The sequence below is a fragment of the Zalophus californianus genome, chromosome 15 (genome assembly GCF_009762305.2).
Source record: "Zalophus californianus isolate mZalCal1 chromosome 15, mZalCal1.pri.v2, whole genome shotgun sequence".
Classification (NCBI taxonomy): domain Eukaryota; kingdom Metazoa; phylum Chordata; class Mammalia; order Carnivora; family Otariidae; genus Zalophus; species Zalophus californianus.
The window spans coordinates 83,547,903-83,566,154 of NC_045609.1; the positions used below are offsets into that span (position 1 = coordinate 83,547,903).

The 18,252-nt window shown below is 46.9% G+C and overlaps 1 protein-coding gene across 5 annotated transcripts in view; it reads left to right on the forward strand.

Annotated features, from left to right (window-relative positions):
- The window catches only part of DOCK1 (dedicator of cytokinesis 1), a 495,128-nt gene that overhangs the window by 350,563 nt on the left and 126,313 nt on the right, over positions 1–18,252 (forward strand). The window contains exon 30 of one of the 5 annotated variants that reach the window (XM_035724127.1): positions 11,635–11,765. The exons of the other annotated variants lie outside the window; for them this stretch is intronic. Coding sequence (XP_035580020.1) covers positions 11,635–11,713 — 79 coding nt within the window. The 3' untranslated portion in view covers positions 11,714–11,765. Of the gene's footprint in view, positions 1–11,634; positions 11,766–18,252 lie in introns of those variants that run through there. 5 annotated transcript variants of the gene reach the window in all.

Genomic DNA, 18,252 nt, shown 5'->3' on the forward strand with positions numbered 1-18,252 from the left:
CGAATTATTTTGTTTTGTGCACACTTGAAAGTGATTCCTCTATGTGGCTAAAGTCATCAGTTTGATATTTAGGATAATTTCATTTTATTTTTGACTTTTATTGGTTGCCCTTTTATTTTGTTTTATAATTATGTGTATCAAATATACTAAAGAGACATGTTTAGGTTACTTTCATTTCTGCCCCTCTTTTTCTCTACAGGAAAACGTTAATTTGTTGTTTATCTATACATTGTTACTTAATTTTTAATGTAAGTAAATACACAGATATATATTCCTCTCCCATTCTTATTCTTAATTAAATGGTGGCATGTTATATAAACTTTTCTGCCTTGCTTTTTCCATCTGGAAATTAGTCAGGAGCAGTACATAGAAATATTTCTCATCACTGTTTACCACTGCATTGTACTCCATTGTATAAGTGTACTGTGTAGTTCATTCGGTCCCTATTAATGGACGTTTGATTGTTCTTATTCTTTGCTCTAGCAGATGGTGCTTTAAGTAATGTCCTTGTGCCCACATCTTTTCATAGTTTTGCCAGTGTATCTTTCTGAAAGGTTATTTGCGGTGGGTTGGTTAGATGAAAGATACGTAATTTTGGTCAATAATACCCAATTCCATGTCATAGGATCATTCAGTTGTCCATTCTCACCAGAAATAAATGGCCATGCTTATTTCCCCAGTCTTTCCAACGTATTATGTCGCCAGACTTTTATATTTTTGCCAGTTAATCAAGTAGGAAATGACATCTCAGTGTCATTTTGTACTTCTAGCTATATGTGTTTGGGGGGGATTATTTGCTTGTTTTCTACAGTGCTTTGAATTCATAATGTTGTGGAAAATCCTCAGGCAGTCTCTCTATTGTTATTGCTTCTCTCATTGTCTTTCTTTCCTTTTTCTGGAACTCAGTTATATATATTTTTAAGACTTTTTCATCATAACGACGTATATCTCTTATGCTCTTTTTTTAGTTAGGCTTTCCATCCATTTTCTGTCTGAGCTTTAGTCTAGATTTCTTTTTCTGAAATATCTTCCAGTTCCGTATTTCTTTTCTCTGTCTTGTATTATGCTGGTAAACCTATGTATTATGTTCTAAATTTCTGTTATGGAATTTCCATTTGGTTATTTTTGCTACCCAAAATAAAATTATTTATCCACGTTTTTAATCACTGAAACAGGCAGGTCTGTTTCTATTGTCTTTTTTTTTTTTTTTTTGTGGGGAAAGGGGTCTTGGTCTGTGGTTGTATCTTGATTTCTTGTATGCCTGGAGTTTTTAAATTAGTGCCAGAGAACATGTGAAAAATATTAGAGTTAATTGGATCTGGATGATGTTACTTAAGATAGGATTTACTTTTTTCCTCATTTCATGTGTTTTTATAGTATGTTTTTTTAGATACTGTGATCAGACCTCTTTTCCGTGATATTCACAATGAGGGTCAGAGTACTTTGTAGTAGAAAACAGATTTTTTTATTGCATTTCTTTAGCTTGTTACTTTCAGATAATTATAGATTTCCCTGCAGCATTAAAAAATACAGTGAAGAGATCCATGTACCCTTCACCCAATATCTCCCATTGGTAACATCTTATAGAGTGATGTTGTATCACAACCAAGAAACTCGACATTGATGCAATTCATGGACTTTATTTAGATTTTACTAGTTTTACATGAGCTCATTCGTTTGTGTGTATGGTGTGTTGTATTTAGTTCTGTGCAGTCCATCCCACGTATACATTCATGTGACCAACACCGCAATCAAGATGTGAATACTTCCACCACGGGATCCTTCCTGTCCCTTGGGATAGCCACAGTCACTCCCCTTCTCCTCGCCCTCCCTAACTCCTGCCAACTCCAGTCTCTTCCTTGTTTTTTACTTTTTTTTTTTCACTTGAGGGGTGTTCTGTAGATGGGGATCATACGGTGCATAACCTTTGAGAGTGGAGAGTTTTTCACTCAGCCTAATTCCCGTGAGATCCACCTGAGTTGTTGTATGTATTGTTCGATTTTCCTTTGATTGCTAAGTACTCTTGCATAGTAGAGATGTACACACTTTTAACCATTACAGGACATTTGGGTCATGACCAGCCTAGGGGCTATAATGAACAAAGCTGCTATGGTCATTTGTGTAGAGGGGTTCATGCCTAAAGAGTAGCTGAGTCATGTGGTAATCGCATGTTTAGTTTTATAAGAACCTGGGAGTCAGGGTTCCAAGGTTGCTGGGCCTTGGGGATGGATGTCATAACTGAGACTTTGCCTCTCCTTCTGCTCCAACCATGGACACATATCTAGAACCTGACTGCTCCTGGTTTAGGGAAGAGATTGGGAAGCCAATGGGTGTCTTCTCCTTTGAATCTTCTGTTACTCAAGGCTCTTGGTTACCAGGGTCAGGATACAAGCTCAGAGTAGCTTGGGTACAACGTGGGTTTACTGAAAGGATTGTTGAGGCATGTGTAAGGCAGTAGCTAGATGGGCATCTGAGGATGATCAGAACTAGTGGCTTGAATGTTGTCTTTCCTCTTTGCCCCTGAGTGCTGCATTCCTTCTTGCCTTGTGCCTTCATCCTTGTGGCAGGCAGAGAATATGGCCACTCACCAGCCCCCACAGCTCCTGTGCTCAGAGATCATACCTGACCCTTGTTGCAGTTCTAGAAATCCTGGGTGGAACTCTGAATCCCCTGGGGGGATTCAGATGCCTCATATCAGCCCAGGTATCAACCAAGTGCTGGAGATGGGGGATTGTTGTAAGCCAGAAGGACTCCCCCCCCAACTCCCCGTTGGGTCAGTCCCCTGTGAGAACGTGAGGGGGGTGGGGGCTTGCTCTAGGTCAGACAGGGCTCAGCAGTCGAGCTACAGTTGCCTGGTGTTTGTCTTCTCTTTGTTCAGGACGCAGAACTCAACCTCCCTGCTCTACTGTTTGTTATAAGCCTAACTAGATAGAACTCAGGGACAGACGGCATTTCCACTCATGAGCCAAGTGGAGTGAGGTGCCGGCCATAAATGGTTAAACAAGGGGTCATTAGCAGCACTACTGTGTGTGTGAGGAAGCAGGTGCAGCTAGACTCTGTGGGCTCCCTCCGTCCCCACAGTGCGCTCACTGACCTGCACCATCAGGCTCGGCCCCCGGTACCCCTCTGGAGCAAGGATCTGCGGCCTCACAAGGACGTGAGCTCCAGCGGATCCTTGGAAGGTCTGCGTGTCCCAAGTGCCTCCGGATATATTTCATCGATTTGTCTGAGCTGTCACGGTTGGCTTCTGACAGCATTTCTAATAGACCGCTCTGATTTTGGACAGTTTTCATTATGTGCGTTTCCAATATGACCACTCCAGGTCGGTGTCTCGCTCTCTCTCTTTTGCTCTCTTTTTCTCTTTAAATCCTCTGTAAAATGTTTGCTGGGGAAGCTGTGTCACCCCAAGATGGGATATTTCCAGACACTGTGGGCTCTGTGAACCCCTAACTCCAGCCTCTAGGAAGGCAGCTGCGAGTTCTCCCAGGCTCCCAGACCTCAGGGACTCGGGGGGCTTCTCCGGGGGGGACCCTCACTGCTACAGGTGAGTCACTGGCCGCCTCTGCTGCAGAGCTCTCCCGCATTGCTTCATAGGACCTGGGGGCGTGAAGCCGTGCCGTGGGTCTCTTGTGTGTCTTCACAAGAGAGAGGGGCCACCAGCGTGTGTCACAGGGCTTCAGGGTAACAGTGGGATAATGTTGAGAAGAAAAGAAAATTGGTAATGGACGGATCTCGGGTGTGACATTACTGTCTGACTCACTTGTTTTCGGGTGCTTTGTTGCGTACAACTTTGTACGCTCTTGCATCCCTGTCACTTGATTAAAGGTGCGCATGTCTCCGCTTCCTGCTCATCAGGTATGCTGTTGACCACGTCGACTTAAGAGGGAATAAGGTTATTCACGTCGCTCACCCACAGCAATGGGTGTTATGTTTTGCACTTGCCGAGGAAAACCTGCTGATAATGTAGAGTGACATCTGACCAGCTGAGAGTTGGTATTGGCAGATGAATCTCATGGCCTGTCTCTGGCCACTCCTTTGCTGCCTTGTAGTCATTGGGGATATCGAAAGCCCAGATGGGAAGTCCCAGTTTGACAGGTTTCAGTTTGTACTCTGGAAGACTCTGGGGAAGAACCAAACAAGGTCCCCAGCAGTGCCCTGCCCAACCTGCTGACCAGGAGCTCAGCAAGGACCATGAGAAGGGGTCTAGTGGCAGAGTGCCCCCTGTGGGATGCCGGGAGGCCTTCCCTACAGCACCGTGAGGAGGGTGGAAGGCTGCCCAGGGCACGAGACTTCAGGGAAGCGCAGACTCGGTGGGAGTGGCCTTTGCAAGGAGACATTAGTTCAGGTGAGAAAGAAAAAATGCCTCTCTCTGAAGAGAGGATGCTGGTGGCCTGAGGTGGCTGTGGCTCTCCCTGACCTGTGGCTTGGCGCCCGTGTCTGGACACTGAAGGGCCAGGACCGAGTTTCATGTGTCACTGGCCTCCTCCTTCGGTGCACCCAGCCCAGACCGGGTGCACAGGCCAGTCTCAGTGAGGGGAGCAGTGGCTTTGCTGCTGAGGTGGACAAAGGTCCTTCACCAAGGCACACTTCTCCCCCTCCTGACCTGCCTGATGGGCAGGTCGTCTTCTTGAACCTGCTGACAGCTCTGGGAGGGTTGAGTGCAGGGCTGGAGGCTGGGAGAGGGGAAGGGTACTTGCCTGCCAGATGAGCCAGGTGCTCAGCCCCTCTGAACCTGCCAACAGATTCTGTGACCAGATTGCCCTTAGATACTGCATAAGACCTAGCATTGGAGGTGGCACCCAGGATATAGTTGTGGAATGACTACATGAAGAAAAGGAAACCAGTAGAAACAGGAGCGTTCTTCATTTACTAAAAAACCCCGTGAGAACAGCTAGGACTCCTCCTCCCCCACAGCCCCTCCCCTGCCAGACTCCTTACCTCTGACTCGCCCTTAGAACCTTCCTGGTCACCTGGTCTACCTCAAGCATTCAAGCGCTGAGCCGCTTCAGTTCTCAGAGAGGCGACAGTGGCTGCACCAGTTTGCGTTCCCACCAACAGTGCATGAGGGTTCCTTTTTCTCTACATCCTCACCAATGCCTGTTGTTTCTTCTCTCCTGATTTTAGCCATTTTGACAGGTGTGAAGTGATATCTCATTACAGTTTTGATTTGCATTTCCCGGAGGATGAGTGATGTTGAGCATCTTTTCATGTGTCTGTTGGCCGTCTGTATGTCTCCTTTGGAGAAATGTGTGTTCATGTCTTCTGCCCACTTTTTAATTGGATTATTTGTTTTTTGGGTGTTGAGTTGTGTAAGTTCTTTATATATTTTAGATTCTAACCCTTTATGAGATGTCATTTGTAAATATCTTCTTCCATTCCATAGGTTGTCTTTTAGTTTTGTTGATTGTTTCCTTTGCTGTGCAGAAGCTTTTTATTTTGAGGAAGTCTCAATAGTTTATTTTCGCTTTTGTTTCCCCTGCCTCAGGAGATATATGTAGAAAAAAACATTGCTATGGCCAATGTCGGAGAAATTACTGCCTGTGCTCTCTTCTAGGATTTTTATAGTTCTAAGTCTCATATATGGGTCCTTAATCCACTTTTGCATATATCTTTGTGTGTGGTGTAAGCCAGTGGTCCCGTTTCATTCTTTTGCATGTAGCTGTCCAGTTTTTCCCACACCATTTGTTCCAGAGACTTTTTCCCATTGCATATTCTTGCCTCCTTTGTCAAAGATGAATGACCATATAAACGTGGGTTATTTCTGGGCTTTCTGCTCTGTTCCATTGATCTATGTGTCTGTTTTTGTGCCAGTACCATACTGATTTGATTACTGCAACTTTGTAATATAACTTGAAACCTGGAATTGTGAGGCCTCCAGGTTTGTTTGTCTTTTTCAGGACTGTTTTGGTATTTAGGGATCTTTGATTCCATGCAAATTTTAGGGTGGTTTCTTCTAGTTCTCTGAAAAATGTTGGTATTTTGATAGGGACTGCATTAAATCTGTTGATTGCCTTGGGTGGTTTGGATATTTGAACAATACTTCTTCCAATCCATGAGCATGGAGTATCTTTCTACTTGTTTGTGTCATCTTCAATTTCTTTCATCAATGTTCTATAGTTTTAAGAGTACAGGTCTTTCACCTCCTAAGGGTTGTATCTTATGTGAATTGTCCTATTCTTGAATAAGGATGACAGAAGTGTGATGGGGGGACGTTTGGACTGGGGAAAGGAGCCCCTTTAACAAACACAACCTATAGTTGTATGCTCATGGAGGCTCGGGGTTACAGATTATGAAATCAGTTGGTTATAATATATTCTTTTTGTTCTTAAAAACATTTATAGGTCTAACTAAGGTCTTGGCAATATGACAAACCTAAATCAGGTTTGTGAACAATACTTAAACCTTCTCCATTGGAGATTTTTTTTTTAAGATTTTATTTACTTATTTGAGAGAGAGAGAACAGGAGAGGGGGGAAGGTCAGCGGGAGAAGCAGACTCCCCGCCGAGCAGGGAGCCCGATGCGGGACTCGATCCCGGGACTCCAGGATCATGACCTGAGCCGAAGGCCGTCGCTCAACCAGCTGAGCCACCCAGTCGCCCTCCATTGGATATTGATAATTGGTCTTTTAAGTTAAGTTAAATACAAGGGTCCTCTTTGGGTATGGACAGGTTCTGACTTCCTTACCGCATGCCCTGTGGTTTTGGGCAAGTTTCTTAACCTCTCTAGGATTTTTCCCTCATCTCTGAAATGAGCAGACGTTTTACTTGCTGTATGATTTCTGAGGGCCCTTCTCACTCAAAAATTCTGACTCTACTTCAAAAAAGTGGATTACCTCTCTATACCTGACTGATTATATGCCATGCAGCACCAGGCTCCATTATAGAAACAGACTAGCCAATTATTTTTCACATAGACCTTTGCAAACCACTGAAACATGAGTTACTTACAAGGGAAGGTGGAGGAAGAGGGAGATGTGGTGCCTACAGCAAGAACCTTCCCTGAGCAGGGCGGCCGTCCCTGCCGGCTCCCGGAAGCTCCCCACGCTCCTCCCAGCACCTGAAGGCACAGGCCTGTTCTTGGCACGTTGGTGCCCCGTGGATTGACCCAGGCTAACTGTGCTCTGATTTGCAAAACAAATTATCTAGCAGTTGAGTTTGCTTTTGTCCCTCTAGCAGGCTGTTACAGCAGGCAAGTCAGAAACCTACTGTTCTCTGTGTCCGTGCCACTGAGGCACCGTTCGCAGGAGCTGAGGTTGCCCTCGTCCTGTGCACACCCCCCCCCAACCCCGCTCCCATCAACTCTCAAAGTGGTTGCTGTCCCGAGTAGTCTCTGCTCGTCTCTTTCAGTGCTGAGCACCTGCAAACCCCAGGTCCCTCGGAAGGTGCAAGCCTGTGCACAGCCAATTCTGGACAAGGTGCTGTGGGCACGGGGAGCGAGGCCAGCAGAGGTGGCCTTTCTGTGGCGTGCATTCACGGAAAGGAGGAGGCATGTCGCTCAGGGATGGGATTGATATGAGGAGAGGAGCTGGCCCTCAACGCCTGGCTCTTGGGGGCACGGCGAGGGAGAGGGCAGTCTGGGGGAGTGTCCCTGGAGGGCCTTGTCCACCTTGTGGTATGAGAATGAGCTGTGGCCCGTCAGTGGCTGGAGGTAGAGGCGTCCATGTCTTTCACCGGGAGAAGGCCTGGGACGGGGACTCGGGTGCACTTGCTGTAGCATCAGGTGAGGATGACTGTGGGACATGGAGGCCGGTGGCCAGGACGCGGCAGCCAGTCACAGCACGCAGGCCATCAGCGGCTGGGGAGCGCACCCGAGGGGGGGAGTCTGTTGTTTCGGCAGCTGCCCGGCTGCGGAAGGCAAGGAAGGTGCTGACAGAGGGCAAGGCTGGATGCTACGACCAGAGCTAAGTTGGTTCGAAGGGAAGAAGGCCATCGCAGATTTGATACGGGGTTTGCTTCATTTGAGAAGCCTCTGGGAGGATGGGCTGGCCAGGAGAACTCGGAAGCGCAGGTCTGAGGCTCAGGAGCAAGCGGCGTCCAGAGGAGCTAGTCCCGGTGGGGGGTAGAGAGGTGATGGGTCACGAGAGCAGTCGTGCTGGCGGTGAGCAGAGGAATAGGAGACATAGGGCACTGTCATGGGGGCCATCTTCACGGAAGGGGGCAGCAAAGACGGTTGGGCATTGAGCACGGAAGGAGGACCATCCTGGCAGTGTGCAGCTTACCGCAAAGAAGGAAGCATTCGGTGGGATTGTTCTCATCGGGGTTTTGTTATCAGGCAACAGAATGATACTCCTCAGAAATTCAGAGCCTCTCTGACTCCATGTCCCTCCCCGATTTTACAGGTACAAATTTTAGTGACTCTGCAGTTACGTTTGAGAATCTTGGACTGTTGAAAACATAAAGCAAACTCTCATGGCATTGGCTGGGGAGGCCCTTGCGGTGACAGCTCAGTGAGGGAGGAAATGAGGGGAGTGTTTTTATAGGAAAGCGTTGACAGCCGTGGGCATCGTTGTTGGAGTCAGGGCATGAGCTCACCACCCGTAACCTATCGGGTACCTTCTTCTCTAATGCTGGTCTGGACAGTGCTCATTTCAAAGTTTTGTTGATACTATCTTGAGGGGAAACAAACACGACTTAATTAACCCCACCAAACCTACTGTTGGAAAAACAGTATTATTCCTACCACGGGTAATAACCCATCTGGAGGGAAAATAATCCATTAAGTGTGAATCAATGTGAATTTAAAAACTATTATTAAGATCGGATTGGTTCCTAGTTATGAGCACCATAATTTTAGTATTTGCTCATGCGTACTTTGTGATACCATGTTCTGTGACCCTAAAACTTAATACCCATACAAATAATGTCTATATGGTAAATTAGTTTCAAAAATCACAGGTAAGCCAATCAAATGTTTCACAGATGAATCCCTTTGTTTAGGGTTAATTTAAATCTGTGACTGATTAGATAGTGATCCCTTGTTTCGAAATTCTAGTGATAATTGTAGCAGAAGGTGAATTTGTTTGCATTTTCAATAAATCATTCATTAACTGAAATGAAATCTTTTCATTAAATTACCTCTCATGGTTGAGTTAATAGAGAGTTTTCCTTTCTTTTTAAATTTACTGGAGTATCCTTCAGTTCTCCTTGAGTGAACCAAGCAATTGCTTTGACCGTTGTCAACCAGAAAGCGTTTCCCCTCAGCATTCTCTCTTCCCCAACTGGGCCATAAATTGTCTCGCAGCTGAGATTGCTGTCTGCTTCCACAGAGTGTGGAGGCGGACGATCTGCTCAGAGCTGGTTCTTGTTACGCTTTACGAAGACACATCAAAACTGCTATTGGTTAATTTCAAGAGAAACACCTAGCAAACTTATCTGGGTTTATATCACGAGGTCCAAGGCTACAGTTAGAACATCACTTTTGAAAATCCACTGGTCACATTTGTCAGACCTTTACTGCATTTTGATTGTGGAAGGGACATGAAGGCCCTGCTTGTGAGAGACAAGGGAAAATCTGCCGAAATCAGATGATCTGGAGGTGTTCAGGGGAGGTGTGATACAGCCGGCCAGGGTACCTGTTTTGTGCTGAATTATGTCCCTCAAAAGATAGGTGGAGTTCCTAACCCCTGGTACCCGTGGATATGACATTATTTGTAAATAGGGTCTTTGCAGACATAAATCACGTTAAGATGAGGTCATACTGAAGTAGGGTGGACCCAAATCCAATGACTGGTGTCCTTATAAAAGGAGAATGCGGGGCCAGACACAGACACACATTGTCACATATTGTGACGATGAGGACAGAGGTCCGAGTGACGTATCCACAAGGGATGTCAAGTATACCAGAGAGAAACTAAGGGAAGGGCAGGGAACAGGGTCTCCCACACAGGCTACATAGAGAGCATGGCCCCACGGGCACCTTGATTTTTGCCCGTGTGAGGGACAAAATTCCTATTGTCTCTCGCCACCTGTTTGTGGTCATTTGCTCCTGCAGTCCTGGAACACGAAAACGTCATCTGTCAGCACGTCTGGTTGAGTCCTGGTGTGGCCTAACTGATTCTTTGTGGCCACTCTGGAAGGGAGGATTTGGTCAGTTCAACTAAGGTCTTACACCCCATCCTCACCTCAAACCTGACCTCCTGGCTGTTTTCTCCCGCCTTTCTGGAGGTAGGGTTGGAAAAAAGAAAAGGGTCTTTGTGTGTGGTATCACAGACTCTGTATCCTTTCTTGGAGCATGCTGGCCTTTGGGAGCTGACCCTTTCCCCCATGTCAGTCGTGTGCCGAGAGGAGGTGAGCCAGGCACAAAGACTGCGAGAACCATGGGAGGGAAGGGTGGCCGGCGGCCTCCAGGGCCTCAGCAAGCCCTGCTTTCCTCCCCGGAACACCGCACAGGCCAGCCCAGCCTGTAGAGGGGAGCAGGCACCCTCCCCTGGTGGCAGCCGCTGGTGGCCTCAGCCCAGACATTGAGAGATGAAACCAGAAGGCCTGTCTCACGGGTGCCCCTCTCTGCACCTCGGTCCCAGGCCTTTCCCCATCGGCCTGTGCTTTCCTGGTAATTCTGACTCTTTCCTGAACTACCTGGAGAAAATCAAACAGGAAATGAGCCCCTGAGCCGAAGTAGTAAAGGTCGGTATGTTCTAGATTGGAGGACCCCAGACAAGGCAACCAGGACCTAGGGAGATGTGTAGAGCATCAGGGACCGCCCGCTAGGAGGGTCGATCAGCCACAAAACAGAGAAGGGTCGCCTCCTGCCTTGGTGTTGTGAATTTTACCCGTCACGCTGGTGCCAGGAATTATATTCTGGTGTGTTTTCCCTTTTCCTTTACAGGCCCTGCGATTCCTTATCTATCTGCTTTGAGTTCTCTTGTGATTGTTCACTTTGGGGGTCTTTGGGCTGCACGCCGGTCACGGGGATGGCTGCTCCAGGCTTCCTCCTTCCTTCCTTCTCCAGGCTGGCCTGCCTGTCCTCCCTGGGCACCACCTAACTTCCTTTCCTTTGTGTTTGTGCTTAAACTTGTTCCATTTCTTCCTCATGGCCTTGCTGAAGGCCCTGACAGCCGCTTTCGCCCTCGCCCCACCCCGCAACGAAGCCAGGTTGGCTGCACCCACTCATTGCAGTCTCCCCAACAGACACCAGTTTTCCCTCAGCTCCCTCATCTCGTTCAAATCCTTGAACTGTTGGGGAGATGTCAGAATCATACCTCCCCTGGGAACTGGAGCTGATGTTTCTGTCTTAGCCACAACAACACGCATCTGTGCCGTGGAATCTCTGTAAAAAGAAGCCAAGATCCAGAAAGGGGGGGGTGGGGCTTGATGCTTTTTCCATTTACGGTGAGAGGCTGAAGTCCAGTTGTGAGCATGCCCTGGGCCTCGGTTTCTGCACTGCTGTATGCAGGGCCAGAGTGCAGGTTTCGTTCTAGATCAGAGGGTTAATGATTGCGTTTCTCCTAGGTGGTTTCACACACGGGCCAGCATGATTCAACAAAAGCTTTGATAAGTAAATTTTGCTTTCTTTGTTTGAGCTTCTAGCCACATGTATTGATTCTAGCAAAATGACCCAAATGTTTGGTTGATTTAACAAATATCAGTTTGCAAAACTAACTTTAATGAGTACGAACAACTTTTTTTTTTTTTGTAGGGCTAGGAGGAAGATGGCCGTTTGCAAAACAGCCTCACTTTCATGGTATGGAATAATAATTTTCATCAGGGCAGGATGATCATTTCTCAAGGCTTGGAGGTCCCCCATGAATATGCACATCCAGGTTTCCGTATTGGTAAAAAAAATAAAGTAAAATAAAATAAAACCTGAATGTGTTGTGAGCAGGGGTTTATACTGAGTCAGCGACTGCAGCATCCTTGGACATGAAAGAACACCAGGAGCCCACTGCCACCTGACCTCTGTGTTTCAATTTGGTGATGGTCTCCTGGGCCTCTTTCCTTCTGGTGGCCCTGTGGGTTGTTAGCACGGCAGGGATGTTCAGCGGCGGGCTTCAGATTCCGCGTCCCGTTTGGCACACAGCAGAGCCTCGAATGCCGACTGGGCCCCCTTCGGGCCCAGCTGTTGTCCACCGTCTGTGTTTCCTCCTCTCAGTCTGCCCTGGAAGATGTCAGATGAGCCTTGACCTCTCTGCTTGGCCTACCCGAGCCTGCCATGCTCCTGAGGCCCCAAGGGTGCCTGCCCCCTCTGCACTCACCTGCGAGGGGGGAGGCACGGCAGGTGGGTGAGGAAGCTGCTCAGGCATCACCGAAGAGACAGATGGGCCCTGAGCTGAAGGGCAGGCACCAAGGTTCGGTTACTGGAGGACCAGAGCTCCCGTCTGGGGAGCTCTGGGGCTGCTCCGTAATTCTCTGTTAGCTCTGCCTGCCTCTGCATAAAAGCTTGCCTGCTCCCCGTAGTTTAAGTTAATTTGAGGATGGGAGGTTTAATATCACACTATACACGCGGTGCCGGCTTTGTGTGCAGTGAAAAGGCAGGTTTGAGGTCACTAGAAAAGCTGCATTGTTCTTTTAATTTCTAGCTCCTTGAAACACCAGCGTAATTTTTTTTTTTTTAACCAAAATGTAGCATGATTAAATCCTGTGTTTAAGTTTGGGATAAAAATCAAAACCACTCTACGTTGTTAAAAAAAAAATTATCCTGACACTTGTTAAGAGGGTGAGGATGACTGACTTTATTCGGGACTATTGTAATAGGCGTCAAGAGGGAGATCAGGCTCAACTCCGAATATAAGAACAACTTGGGGAGGTGTGGTCAAGGAGCAGGTGTGGGGGCCAGTGGATGGATAATTACTGAGAGTTGGGCATTCTCGGATATCAGCTTAATGTGGTTCCTGCTAAAGGTAAGCCAGGGGCTCATACATCCTCCTTGGGGACACGGAGGATCAGATCTTGAGCGTGGGAGATTCTCTCTACACCGACTCTGCAGGATTCTTGATGAAACTAGCCTCTGAAGGCCCAGCAAGGTTGGGGGTGAAAGTCAAGGCCTCGTTGAGAAGGGGGCCCAGGAGAGCCTGCCTTAAGTTTGGTCAATGAGAGAGTCTGTCTGTTGGCACTTGATTTAAAGTCTTGTTACTCAACGGTTATTGACGTTTTCTAGGCGAGGCATTGGGGTTTAAACAATTTTTAGTGGAAGATGAGAAAGTGAGTGTCGTACAATCCCAGGGCATTGAAAAGTGTAGTGTGCATTCCTCCACCGGAAGCGTTCACTCTGGGCCAGCCTGACGCTGTCGGAGTTCAACAAAGAAGCTATTTTAGGGATTGTCCTCACAAGATTTTTAACAATTTGCTAGGGTTGGGAGTATTTGAGAATGAGAAGGGCGTAGGGTGAAGGAACATCATCTGAAAAGCAGTGAGGAGCATACGCTTCTCCTCGCTTCCCCGGATGCAGAGGTCCAGATGGGCCCGGGGGGCCCTGGACGGTCAGGAGCTGAGACAGGAAACTAGGCAAAGGGAACATTTTTCCACCGTTCGTAAACGGATCCCAACCATGCTGTTCTATGAGGTTCTACCCCAGCAACTTGGTTCTCATAGCCCGGTGACTTGAGACCATCTCGGTGGGGCTTTAGAAAATAAATTTCCTCTTTTGTGATGAGCAACATTCTAGCGTCTTTTTGCATTTATACCAAAGAGAAAACTGTCATGCCTTTCCCTAAAGTCTCTTATGCCCACTCATGACATTCCGTTAAATTTTAAAGCCTTCCAGACTAGGAGGAAGTCTTCCACAGTGTGGTTAAACCAGAATTTAGGTGATTAATTGAAAAAGTGGAAGGATTTTGGGGGCACCTGGGTAGTTCAGTCAGTTAAGCATCTGACTTCAGCTCAGGCCATGATCTCAGGGTCCTGGGATTGAGCCCTGCATTGGGCTCTGAGCAGGGAGCCTTCTTCTTCCTCTCCCTCTGCTTCTCCCCCTGTGTTCTCTCCCTCTCTCAACTAAATAAATACATCTTAAAATAAAAAGAAAAAAGTGGAAGGTGTTTTATGATTATCATACACCTTAAACTTTTTCGCTTTCCCTTTTTTTTTTTTCTTTTTGCTGATCTTTTTATGTAGGGCCAATGCCTGTTTTTAACGTGGTTCCACTGATTAACTTTCACGTACGATTCCTTTCACATGGAGTTAGGAGATTTTCACATTTTTCTAGTTTTTCCACTTGTCTCCACCCTGCCTAATTTTGCGGAGTTTGTAAAGCTGTTTATCTTTATAATCTTTCTAAAAGATTCAGTTTAGTTTTCCAAAAATGGTTCTTCCTTTTGGGCACTCCTAATGCATCGTTTCGTATTGTATTTAACTGCCCATCTGACCTTGGGACTGTGAGGTCTGGTGGATGCGTGCAGGCAGAAGAGCCCAGATGTCTAGAAAGGAGCCTCTGGCTTCAGTGGTTAGCGTGCTGTGGAGACTGGTCAGCATATTTTACTGAGGCTCTGCAAAGTGTCCACAAGCTTGGGAATTTGTTTCCCTGAAAATAATTTTAGAGGATTTCTACAGTACTCGAGTGCCCAACACCTGTGGTGCCTTGTGCAAGGTTTTGAGAATAACACCCATAATCTCTATGACCAGGTCCTGCCCTCGGGACATACGGTTTAGGAGGCAGGATGGCAGTCTGGTAACACGGTGCAGAGAATGAGATGTGCTCTCAGGGAGACAAGACAAGGAGCTCCCGGGGACACACAGGGAGTAGCGGTGAACATGTATAAGCATCAACAACTGATCCTCAGGAACAAAATCTTGCAGTAGATGGACAGTCTGTTTGCCATCGGAAAAGAATCCAGAGGGAGTGCACTTAAGACCAGAATTGAGAGGTGGGTTTGCTCTGGCATCTCTGTACTAAGGTAGAAGTTTCCCGATTTGTCTCTTCTAGTCGATTTCAGAGGTGGTTTTTCCAGACCTTCATTCATTTCATCTGTTCATGTACATTGTAGACCAGGCTCCTGACCTTTACAGGACCTGGTTGAGCAGATGAGCTAAACCCTGGTCTGTGTCATCTATGTATTCAAATCAAGGTCATTGGAGGTTGATTGTTTTTTGTGTTTCTTTCAAGTGTATTTTAGACATATATTGATTTTGAGTTGGTATATGAACTTGAAAACCTCAAAAGTACTTGTGAGAAACACGGAAACTTCTTAGGGACACGTCTCCATGTTCACTTACTCATCACAATAGACTCTTGACGTTTGGTTCTGTTGCAGTGTCCCTGGTCCACACATTCAGGAGCAGCGAATGATCTAGAGGTGTTCATCTAAAACCTGGTTCATACACAAGTGAACAAACACACAACAAACAAACAAATGGGCTCTTAAATACCGAGAACAAACAGGTGGTTGCCAGAGGGGAGGAGGGTGGGGGATGGGTGAAATCAATGAAGGGCAGTAAGAGATACAGACTTCCATTTATAAAGTAAATTAGTCACAGAGAGGAAAAGCACAGCAGAGGGAATATAGTCAGTGATACTGTAATAACGTCGTCTGGGGACAGATGGTGACTACACTCGCCGTGGTGGGGTGGGGGGCTCTGAGTAATGTATAGAAGGGTCGAATCACGACGTCGTACACCTGAAACTAATTTAACATGGTGTTGTCAACTGTACTTTCACAATAAATAATAATAATAAAAAGAACCCTGGTTTATAACTGCCCGTAGAATCAAAATGTTTGGTATCATAGGGGCTCTTCAGGGCATTTGAAAACATGTTTGTGTTGATGATGATGAGAACTTTTTTCTATCATGTAGAGATTTTTTCCAAATTCAGTATAGGGCCTACTTTCTCTGACTCTGACATTTTCTGGTCTTAGGAATTTATCAGGGAAATGTGTTTTGTTTATACTGACTTTATTATGGGAAGCATGGATAACTGTTTGGGGGCTTTTAAATTTATCTCTATGTGCTAGATTTTTAGCTATTATGAAATTAAACCAAAAGTAAAGCAATGGGGGGCATTAAAATTGAAGTTTGAGAATCTGAATGTCTTGATTTCTTAAAAGGAATTTTGCCATAATCTCTCTCTGGATAAGAATTAAGAAAAATATTTATGCAAAGTATAGGAATTAAATTAGCCATAATTGAAAAGATGTAATACGCTGACAATAATTTGGAACTGCTTTAGTATTAAAAGTAGGATCCATTTATAAGAAAATGTTTTCATTTGGTTCTTGTAATGTCAATTTGGTAAGTTCAATATATTGCTTTGAAAATGGGTGAGGAAGTTGAGCGGGCCCCCTCATCAGATTGCGGGCGCCTCTGGCCCTGCCCTGCTTTGTTTGAACATTTCAGTGTCTGTGTTGACTGTTCCATCGTTCGATGAAAGACAGATGAAACGCCTTCCTCAGACGCACACGTTAGGGCAGTGAGGCCCTTGGCACAAATGGCATTGGCACAGTTCACCTTCGTACGTTTTCAGGATCTGCACTTTCGCCGTGGGACTGGCCCCCTCCCCTCCCACCCTCCTCTCTCCGAGATGATTTAGATCTTCCCTGGGTCTCTCAAACTGGACACCAGATCCCCAGAAGATGTTCCGGTGTTCAGTGCACCGTGTCTTGGCTACGAGAGCCCAGTCGGGGGACAAATGTGCTCTGCTGTCCGCAGGCTGCTGCACCCTTCCCAGATCCTTGGGAGTTGGTGGGCATGGGGTGGCCCTTCCCCGGCGCTGGCCTGGGACAGAAGCAGAAGCCAGACACCTCTGAGGCCCCTGGCGGGAGAGTCCTGCCCTCAGGGGTGGGGTGGGGGGGCCGTCACGTCTTCTCCTGGGTCAGGCCGTGCTCTGAGCCTGGTACTGCTTGGATCGCTTCCACAGTCGAGTTCTCGGCCCCATCGCAGGTGTCACAGGCGTCCACGTGTTTGCATGCTCTCCACACCCTCTGAGTGTCTGAGCACATGACGGTAAAAATGCCACCATCCCCGGGACATCCTGCTGTCCAGACCTCTCTGCCTCTTTGTCTTTGCTTGGGAGCTGCTTCTTGCAGGAGATCTCTTACCTTTTCTGCCACCTGCCTCTCCGGAGTTGTCACAGCCCAGGTGAGGCTCTGTGGTGAGGGGCTGGGGGTCGGACAGGTAGCCCTCTGGTTGTCTGGGTAATGACCGCCGTGTGGTGAGAGGACACCCACCTGCTGGGCTGGTTCCATTTAAGGCTGCCTTTTGAACCGGGAAGAAATCCGTGGGGAAGTGGCTGGAGTTGTCATGTCGACGTGGTGGATGAGGTGGCTCTGTTTCGAGCTGCAACACGGGATGAGTCTCGGATTGTGTTTCTTGATCCCGTCCTACTGGCTTTGTGGTTTGTGGAAATTAAAACCCCGCTTGACTTTCTGTCCCAGCCTGGCGGCGCTGTGAGCTTACATTGACTTTTGTTACTCCTCACGGGTATTTGTGTCCCTGAGTGGGACACGCTTGTGTGCCAGGCAGCTAGCCATCCGCCTCTGCGCTGTGGGATCCTGTCTCCTGCTCCTTCAGTCTCGGTGGAGGTGAGCTGGGATGCTGAGCCCACTCTCTCTTTGATCTCAGTTTGGGATTAGCTACATCATCTTAGTTAATGATGCAGCTGCAACCATGTTTCTCTGGTTCTCTGAGCATTTCCAAGGCTTGTTGGTAGGAACCTCATGGAGAACTTTCTTAATTCTCCGTGTTAGCACTTTTCAATCAACGAGATCGCTCACAATGTAGAAAAATCCCTTCACGTCCTATGTCCTAGGTCAGAGGAATTCCGTGTTTTGTATTTCTTATTAAATTCCTGGTGATAATTAAAATTGAGGACTAGGACTTGGGATGTGCTTATGAATGGGAGCCCGTTGCATGTTGCATTCCCCACGCCCCCGCCCGACCTGGCTAATATCCAGAAGAGATGAAGCAGCCCACCCAGCATTAAACAGTCACCCTGGGAAATGAAGGAAATGGGTATAACGCTGTCCTCCAGTAGCTGAGTGCTAAATTCGCTGGAACAATTGGATGGCAAGTAAATAGTTGAGACTCGTCGCTGCCTGATGCTGGGTTTGTTGATAGGGAACAACTTTTCCGACTATTTACATCACGGAAATTTGATAACCCATTTGTATTACTTAAACTGCATATTTTGTAAGTGTTGTCAAAGCGAGGGAGTAATTTGTAACAGAAGCAGGGTCTGTAGAAACTGTTCTCATAAAAGTGTTCTCTAAATTGCTTTGCTTGCAGCTGTGGACGCTGCTCTAAAGAATGATTTCTCATACTGGATTTCTGAAACCGCAGGAGTGGTCACGGAGCAGGCAAGGGACAGCGCGATGATTTAAGACTATTT